Source organism: Centropristis striata, chromosome 13 (genome assembly GCF_030273125.1).
Source record: "Centropristis striata isolate RG_2023a ecotype Rhode Island chromosome 13, C.striata_1.0, whole genome shotgun sequence".
NCBI classification, from domain to species: domain Eukaryota; kingdom Metazoa; phylum Chordata; class Actinopteri; order Perciformes; family Serranidae; genus Centropristis; species Centropristis striata.
In genome coordinates this window covers 37,737,297-37,746,908 of record NC_081529.1, presented here as the reverse complement: position 1 = coordinate 37,746,908, position 9,612 = coordinate 37,737,297, and the positions used below count along the sequence as shown (strand labels likewise).

The following is a 9,612-nucleotide window of genomic DNA, read 5'->3' as shown; positions in this document are numbered from 1 at the left end:
ATTAGTACTTTTACTGTAGTAGAGTCATGTCCCAGTGTGTACTAGTACCTTCTACTGTAGTAGGAGTCATGTCACAGTGTGTACCTAGTACCTCTTACTGTAGTAGGAGTCATGTCACAGTGTGTACTAGTACCTTCTACTGTCAGTAGAGTCATGTCACAGTGTGTACTAGTACTCTTACTGTAGTAGAGTCATGTTCACAGTGTGTATTAGTACCTTCTACTGTAGTAGAGTCATGTCCCAGTGTGTACTAGTACTTCTACTGTAGTGGAGTCATTGTCACAGTCGTGTATTAGTACCTCTTACTGTAGTAGAGTCATGTCCCAGTGTGTACTAGTACCTCTACTGCTAGTAGAGTCATGTCCCAGTGTGTACTTAGTACCTCTACTGTAGTAGAGTCATGTCCCAGTGTGTACTAGTATCTCTACTGTAGTAGAGTCATGTCCCAGTGTGTACTAGTACCTCTACTGCAGTAGAGTCATGTCCCAGTGTGTACTAGTACCTCTACTGTAGTAGAGTCATGTCCCAGTGTGTACTAGTACCTCTACTGCAGTAGAGTCATGTCCCAGTGTGTACTAGTACCTCTACTGCAGTAGAGTCATGTCCCAGTGTGTACTAGTACCTCTACTGCAGTAGAGTCATGTCCCAGTGTGTACTAGTACCTCTACTGTAGTAGAGTCATGTCCCAGTGTGTACTAGTACCTCTACTGTAGTAGAGTCATGTCACAGTGTGTACTAGTACCTCTACTGCAGTAGAGTCATGTCCCAGTGTGTACTAGTACCTCTACTGCAGTAGAGTCATGTCCCAGTGTGTACTAGTACCTCTACTGCAGTAGAGTCATGTCCCAGTGTGTACTAGTACCTCTACTGCAGTAGAGTCATGTCCCAGTGTGTACTAGTACCTTCTACTGCAGTAGAGTCATGTCACAGTGTGTACTAGTACCTCTACTGTAGTAGAGTCATGTCCCAGTGTGTACTAGTACCTCTACTGCAGTAGAGTCATGTCCCAGTGTGTACTAGTACCTCTACTGCAGTAGAGTCATGTCCCAGTGTGTACTAGTACCTCTACTGCAGTAGAGTCATGTCACAGTGTGTACTAGTACCTCTACTGCAGTAGAGTCATGTCCCAGTGTGTACTAGTACCTCTACTGTAGTAGAGTCATGTCCCAGTGTGTACTAGTACCTCTACTGTAGTAGAGTCATGTCCCAGTGTGTACTAGTACCTCTACTGCAGTAGAGTCATGTCCCAGTGTGTACTAGTACCTCTACTGCAGTAGAGTCATGTCCCAGTGTGTACTAGTACCTCTACTGCAGTAGAGTCATGTCCCAGTGTGTACTAGTACCTCTACTGCAGTGGAGTCATGTCCCAGTGTGTACTAGTACCTCTACTGCAGTAGAGTCATGTCCCAGTGTGTACTAGTACCTCTACTGCAGTAGAGTCATGTCCCAGTGTGTACTAGTACCTCTACTGTAGTAGAGTCATGTCCCAGTGTGTACTAGTACCTCTACTGCAGTAGAGTCATGTCCCAGTGTGTACTAGTACCTCTACTGTAGTAGAGTCATGTCCCAGTGTGTACTAGTACCTCTACTGCAGTAGAGTCATGTCCCAGTGTGTACTAGTACCTCTACTGCAGTAGAGTCATGTCCCAGTGTGTACTAGTACCTCTACTGTAGTAGAGTCATGTCCAGTGTGTACTAGTACCTCTACTGCAGTAGAGTCATGTCCCAGTGTGTACTAGTACCTCTACTGTAGTAGAGTCATGTCCCAGTGTGTACTAGTACCTCTACTGCAGTAGAGTCATGTCCCCAGTGTGTACTAGTACCTCTACTGCAGTAGAGTCATGTCCCAGTGTGTACTAGTACCTCTACTGCAGTAGAGTCATGTCCCAGTGTGTACTAGTACCTCTACTGCAGTAGAGTCATGTCCCAGTGTGTACTAGTACCTCTACTGTAGTAGAGTCATGTCCCCAGTGTGTACTAGTACCCTCTACTGTAGTAGAGTCATGTCACAGTGTGTACTAGTACCTCTACTGTAGTAGAGTCATGTCCCAGTGTGTACTAGTACCTCTACTGTAGTAGAGTCATGTCCCAGTGTGTACTAGTACCTCTACTGCAGTAGAGTCATGTCCCAGTGTGTACTAGTACCTCTACTGCAGTAGAGTCATGTCCCAGTGTGTACTAGTACCTCTACTGCAGTAGAGTCATGTCCCAGTGTGTACTAGTACCTCTACTGCAGTAGAGTCATGTCCCAGTGTGTACTAGTACCTCTACTGTAGTAGAGTCATGTCCCAGTGTGTACTAGTACCTCTACTGCAGTAGAGTCATGTCCCCAGTGTGTACTAGTACCTCTACTGTAGTAGAGTCATGTCCCAGTGTGTACTAGTACCTCTACTGCAGTAGAGTCATGTCCCAGTGTGTACTAGTACCTCTACTGCAGTAGAGTCATGTCCCAGTGTGTACTAGTACCTCTACTGCAGTAGAGTCATGTCCCAGTGTGTACTAGTACCTCTACTGCAGTAGAGTCATGTCCCAGTGTGTACTAGTACCTCTACTGCAGTAGAGTCATGTCCCAGTGTGTACTAGTACCTCTACTGTAGTAGAGTCATGTCCCAGTGTGTACTAGTACCTCTACTGCAGTAGAGTCATGTCCCAGTGTGTACTAGTACCTCTACTGTAGTAGAGTCATGTCCCAGTGTGTACTAGTACCTCTACTGCAGTAGAGTCATGTCCCAGTGTGTACTAGTACCTCTACTGCAGTAGAGTCATGTCCCAGTGTGTACTAGTACCTCTACTGCAGTAGAGTCATGTCCCAGTGTGTACTAGTACCTCTACTGCAGTAGAGTCATGTCCCAGTGTGTACTAGTACCTCTACTGCAGTAGAGTCATGTCCCAGTGTGTACTAGTACCTCTACTGTAGTAGAGTCATGTCCCAGTGTGTACTAGTACCTCTACTGTAGTAGAGTCATGTCCAGTGTGTACTAGTACCTCTACTGTAGTAGAGTCATGTCCCAGTGTGTACTAGTACCTCTACTGTAGTAGAGTCATGTCCCAGTGTGTACTAGTACCTCTACTGCAGTAGAGTCATGTCCCAGTGTGTACTAGTACCTCTACTGCAGTAGAGTCATGTCCCAGTGTGTACTAGTACCTCTACTGCAGTAGAGTCATGTCACAGTGTGTACTAGTACCTCTACTGCAGTAGAGTCATGTCCCAGTGTGTACTAGTACCTCTACTGTAGTAGAGTCATGTCCCAGTGTGTACTAGTACCTCTACTGCAGTAGAGTCATGTCCCAGTGTGTACTAGTACCTCTACTGCAGTAGAGTCATGTCCCAGTGTGTACTAGTACCTCTACTGCAGTAGAGTCATGTCCCAGTGTGTACTAGTACCTCTACTGCAGTAGAGTCATGTCCCAGTGTGTACTAGTACCTCTACTGCAGTAGAGTCATGTCCCAGTGTGTACTAGTACCTCTACTGTAGTAGAGTCATGTCCACAGTGTGTACTAGTACCCTCTACTGTAGTAGAGTCATGTCCCAGTGTGTACTAGTACCTCTACTGTAGTAGAGTCATGTCCCAGTGTGTACTAGTACCTCTACTGTAGTAGAGTCATGTCCCAGTGTGTACTAGTACCTCTACTGCAGTAGAGTCATGTCCCAGTGTGTACTAGTACCTCTACTGCAGTAGAGTCATGTCCCAGTGTGTACTAGTACCTCTACTGCAGTAGAGTCATGTCACAGTGTGTACTAGTACCTCTACTGCAGTAGAGTCATGTCCCAGTGTGTACTAGTACCTCTACTGTAGTAGAGTCATGTCCCAGTGTGTACTAGTACCTCTACTGCAGTAGAGTCATGTCCCAGTGTGTACTAGTACCTCTACTGCAGTAGAGTCATGTCCCAGTGTGTACTAGTACCTCTACTGCAGTAGAGTCATGTCCCAGTGTGTACTAGTACCTCTACTGCAGTAGAGTCATGTCCCAGTGTGTACTAGTACCTCTACTGCAGTAGAGTCATGTCCCAGTGTGTACTAGTACCTCTACTGTAGTAGAGTCATGTCCCAGTGTGTACTAGTACCTCTACTGTAGTAGAGTCATGTCACAGTGTGTACTAGTACCTCTACTGTAGTAGAGTCATGTCCCAGTGTGTACTAGTACCTCTACTGTAGTAGAGTCATGTCCCAGTGTGTACTAGTACCTCTACTGCAGTAGAGTCATGTCCCAGTGTGTACTAGTACCTCTACTGCAGTAGAGTCATGTCCCAGTGTGTACTAGTACCTCTACTGCAGTAGAGTCATGTCACAGTGTGTACTAGTACCTCTACTGCAGTAGAGTCATGTCCCAGTGTGTACTAGTACCTCTACTGCAGTAGAGTCATGTCCCAGTGTGTACTAGTACCTCTACTGTAGTAGAGTCATGTCCCAGTGTGTACTAGTACCTCTACTGCAGTAGAGTCATGTCCCAGTGTGTACTAGTACCTCTACTGTAGTAGAGTCATGTCCCAGTGTGTACTAGTACCTCTACTGTAGTAGAGTCATGTCCCAGTGTGTACTAGTACCTCTACTGCAGTAGAGTCATGTCCCAGTGTGTACTAGTACCTCTACTGTAGTAGAGTCATGTCCCAGTGTGTACTAGTACCTCTACTGTAGTAGAGTCATGTCCCAGTGTGTACTAGTACCTCTACTGCAGTAGAGTCATGTCCCAGTGTGTACTAGTACCTCTACTGTAGTAGAGTCATGTCCCAGTGTGTACTAGTACCTCTACTGCAGTAGAGTCATGTCCCAGTGTGTACTAGTACCTCTACTGCAGTAGAGTCATGTCCCAGTGTGTACTAGTACCATCTACTGTAGTAGAGTCATGTCCCAGTGTGTACTAGTACCTCTACTGTAGTAGAGTCATGTCACAGTGTGTACTAGTACCTCTACTGTAGTAGAGTCATGTCCCAGTGTGTACTAGTACCTCTACTGTAGTAGAGTCATGTCCCAGTGTGTACTAGTACCTCTACTGCAGTAGAGTCATGTCCCAGTGTGTACTAGTACCTCTACTGCAGTAGAGTCATGTCCCAGTGTGTACTAGTACCTCTACTGCAGTAGAGTCATGTCACAGTGTGTACTAGTACCTCTACTGCAGTAGAGTCATGTCCCAGTGTGTACTAGTACCTCTACTGCAGTAGAGTCATGTCCCAGTGTGTACTAGTACCTCTACTGTAGTAGAGTCATGTCCCAGTGTGTACTAGTACCTCTACTGCAGTAGAGTCATGTCCCAGTGTGTACTAGTACCTCTACTGTAGTAGAGTCATGTCCCAGTGTGTACTAGTACCTCTACTGTAGTAGAGTCATGTCCCAGTGTGTACTAGTACCTCTACTGCAGTAGAGTCATGTCCCAGTGTGTACTAGTACCTCTACTGTAGTAGAGTCATGTCCCAGTGTGTACTAGTACCTCTACTGCAGTAGAGTCATGTCCCAGTGTGTACTAGTACCTCTACTGCAGTAGAGTCATGTCCCAGTGTGTACTAGTACCTCTACTGTAGTAGAGTCATGTCCCAGTGTGTACTAGTACCTCTACTGCAGTAGAGTCATGTCCCAGTGTGTACTAGTACCTCTACTGTAGTAGAGTCATGTCCCAGTGTGTACTAGTACCTCTACTGCAGTAGAGTCATGTCCCAGTGTGTACTAGTACCTCTACTGCAGTAGAGTCATGTCCCAGTGTGTACTAGTACCTCTACTGCAGTAGAGTCATGTCCCAGTGTGTACTAGTACCTCTACTGCAGTAGAGTCATGTCCCAGTGTGTACTAGTACCTCTACTGTAGTAGAGTCATGTCCCAGTGTGTACTAGTACCTCTACTGTAGTAGAGTCATGTCACAGTGTGTACTAGTACCTCTACTGTAGTAGAGTCATGTCCCAGTGTGTACTAGTACCTCTACTGTAGTAGAGTCATGTCCCAGTGTGTACTAGTACCTCTACTGCAGTAGAGTCATGTCCCAGTGTGTACTAGTACCTCTACTGCAGTAGAGTCATGTCCCAGTGTGTACTAGTACCTCTACTGCAGTAGAGTCATGTCACAGTGTGTACTAGTACCTCTACTGCAGTAGAGTCATGTCCCAGTGTGTACTAGTACCTCTACTGCAGTAGAGTCATGTCCCAGTGTGTACTAGTACCTCTACTGCAGTAGAGTCATGTCCCAGTGTGTACTAGTACCTCTACTGCAGTAGAGTCATGTCCCAGTGTGTACTAGTACCTCTACTGCAGTAGAGTCATGTCCCAGTGTGTACTAGTACCTCTACTGCAGTAGAGTCATGTCCCAGTGTGTACTAGTACCTCTACTGCAGTAGAGTCATGTCCCAGTGTGTACTAGTACCTCTACTGTAGTAGAGTCATGTCCCAGTGTGTACTAGTACCTCTACTGTAGTAGAGTCATGTCACAGTGTGTACTAGTACCTCTACTGTAGTAGAGTCATGTCCCAGTGTGTACTAGTACCTCTACTGTAGTAGAGTCATGTCCCAGTGTGTACTAGTACCTCTACTGCAGTAGAGTCATGTCCCAGTGTGTACTAGTACCTCTACTGCAGTAGAGTCATGTCCCAGTGTGTACTAGTACCTCTACTGCAGTAGAGTCATGTCACAGTGTGTACAAGTACCTCTACTGCAGTAGAGTCATGTCCCAGTGTGTACTAGTACCTCTACTGCAGTAGAGTCATGTCCCAGTGTGTACTAGTACCTCTACTGTAGTAGAGTCATGTCCCAGTGTGTACTAGTACCTCTACTGCAGTAGAGTCATGTCCCAGTGTGTACTAGTACCTCTACTGTAGTAGAGTCATGTCCCAGTGTGTACTAGTACCTCTACTGTAGTAGAGTCATGTCCCAGTGTGTACTAGTACCTCTACTGCAGTAGAGTCATGTCCCAGTGTGTACTAGTACCTCTACTGTAGTAGAGTCATGTCCCAGTGTGTACTAGTACCTCTACTGTAGTAGAGTCATGTCCCAGTGTGTACTAGTACCTCTACTGCAGTAGAGTCATGTCCCAGTGTGTACTAGTACCTCTACTGTAGTAGAGTCATGTCCCAGTGTGTACTAGTACCTCTACTGCAGTAGAGTCATGTCCCAGTGTGTACTAGTACCTCTACTGCAGTAGAGTCATGTCCCAGTGTGTACTAGTACCTCTACTGTAGTAGAGTCATGTCCCAGTGTGTACTAGTACCTCTACTGTAGTAGAGTCATGTCACAGTGTGTACTAGTACCTCTACTGTAGTAGAGTCATGTCCCAGTGTGTACTAGTACCTCTACTGTAGTAGAGTCATGTCCCAGTGTGTACTAGTACCTCTACTGCAGTAGAGTCATGTCCCAGTGTGTACTAGTACCTCTACTGCAGTAGAGTCATGTCCCAGTGTGTACTAGTACCTCTACTGCAGTAGAGTCATGTCACAGTGTGTACTAGTACCTCTACTGCAGTAGAGTCATGTCCCAGTGTGTACTAGTACCTCTACTGCAGTAGAGTCATGTCCCAGTGTGTACTAGTACCTCTACTGTAGTAGAGTCATGTCCCAGTGTGTACTAGTACCTCTACTGCAGTAGAGTCATGTCCCAGTGTGTACTAGTACCTCTACTGCAGTAGAGTCATGTCCCAGTGTGTACTAGTACCTCTACTGCAGTAGAGTCATGTCCCAGTGTGTACTAGTACCTCTACTGTAGTAGAGTCATGTCCCAGTGTGTACTAGTACCTCTACTGCAGTAGAGTCATGTCCCAGTGTGTACTAGTACCTCTACTGGTGTGTTTGTCTTGTTTCCAGGGAGACTCCAGTGATTATGAGCTGCTGACTCATCAGTTGTCTGATCCTGAGATAAAGGTGAGTCTCAGTGTTTCAGATGATCTCAGTCACATTAATCTCTAATCTCAGTGAGTCTTGTTTTAATATATATATGTATATATATGTATATGTATATATATGTGTGTATAATAACTCTCCTCTGGCAGGACGCTCAGATCATCAGCTGGCTGCAGGAGTTCCGGGGTTGTGTGACTCAGTTAACTAAAGACTATGAACAGCTGATCTACACGCTGCTGGTGAGGAGAGACTGTTCACTGGAAACATTTATTAAATTAAGATTATTAAATCTAGAAATAAGCATGTTGAACACTTCAAATAATAAATTAACTCTTTAAACCAGATAAAGTAAAGCTGCCAGCAGTGCTGAACTGGCCCGAGCAGAGTGACCTGATGATTATTTGGTTCTTACCAAGATAAAAAAACTTTTTGTGTCTTTTTTGGTGATTTTACGTCTTTTTTGTCTTTTTTAATCTATTTTTTGTGTTTTTTTGTCTTTTTATGTCTTTTTTGACCATTTTACGTCTTTTGTTTCTTTTTGTGTCTTTTTACGTCTTTTTTTGGTCACAAAATGACCAAAAAAAGACAAAAAAAATGTACAAAAGAGATAAAGTAAAGCTGCCAGCAGTGATGAACTGGCCCGAGCAGAGTGACCTGATGATTATTTGGTTCTTACCAAGATAAAAAAACTTTTTGTGTCTTTTTTGGTGATTTTACGTCTTTTTTGTCTTTTTTAATCTATTTTTTGTGTTTTTTTGTCTTTTTATGTCTTTTTTGACCATTTTACGTCTTTTGTTTCTTTTTGTGTCTTTTTACGTCTTTTTTTGGTCACAAAATGACCAAAAAAAGACAAAAAAAATGTACAAAAGAGATAAAGTAAAGCTGCCAGCAGTGATGAACTGGCTCGAGCAGAGTGACCTGATGATTGATTGGTTCTTACCAAGATAAAAATAACTTTGTGTCTTTTTTTGGTGAGATTTTTTTTGGTGTTTTTTTTGTCTTTTTTGTGTTTTTTTTGGTGATTTTACGTCTATTGTGTCTTTTCTTGTTTTTTTTTCTGTTGTCTTTTTGTGTCTTTTGTGATTTTACAGTTTTTGTTTCTTTTTTGTGCCTTTTTAAAAATCTTTTTTTGGTCTTTTTGTGTCTTTTTACATCTTCTTTTGTTCACAAAATGACCAAAAAAGACAAAAAATGTACAAAAGAGATAAAGTAAAGCATCCAGCAGTGATGAACTGGCCCGAGCAGAGTGACCTGATGATTATTTGGTTCTTACCAAGATAAAAAAAACTTTTGTTGATTGTCTGGTTTAGTTTGTGTGTCTTTTTTTGGTGATTTTACGTCTTTTGTGTCTTTTTTTGTGTGTTTTCACATCTTTTTTGATAATTTTACGTCTTTTTGTGTCTTTTTTTGGTCATTTTTTTTCTTTTTTATGTCTTTGGTTATTTTGTGACCAAAAAAAGACAAAAAAAATGTACAAAAGAGATAAAGTAAAGCTGCCAGCAGTGATGAACTGGCCCGAGCAGAGTGACCTGATGATTATTTGGTTCTTACCAAGATAAAAAAAACTTTTTGTGTCTTTTTTGGTGATTTTACGTCTTTTTTGTCTTTTTTAATCTATTTTTTGTGTTTTTTTGTCTTTTTATGTCTTTTTTGACCATTTTACGTCTTTTGTTTCTTTTTGTGTCTTTTTACGTCTTTTTTTGGTCACAAAATGACCAAAAAAAGACAAAAAAAATGTACAAAAGAGATAAAGTAAAGCTGCCAGCAGTGATGAACTGGCCCGAGCAGAGTGACCTGAT

The 9,612-nt window shown here is 43.4% G+C and overlaps 1 protein-coding gene across 1 annotated transcript in view; it reads left to right on the top strand.

Annotated features, from left to right (window-relative positions):
• Positions 1 to 7,686: 7,686 nt before the first annotated feature.
• rrn3 (RRN3 homolog, RNA polymerase I transcription factor) overlaps positions 7,687 to 9,612 on the top strand; it is a 27,178-nt gene continuing 25,252 nt past the window's right edge. Inside the window, exons 1-2 of the mRNA XM_059347969.1 lie at positions 7,687 to 7,834; positions 7,963 to 8,052. Of these exons, the coding sequence (XP_059203952.1) occupies positions 7,727 to 7,834; positions 7,963 to 8,052 (198 nt within the window). The 5' untranslated portion in view covers positions 7,687 to 7,726. The remainder of the gene's footprint in view (positions 7,835 to 7,962; positions 8,053 to 9,612) is intronic.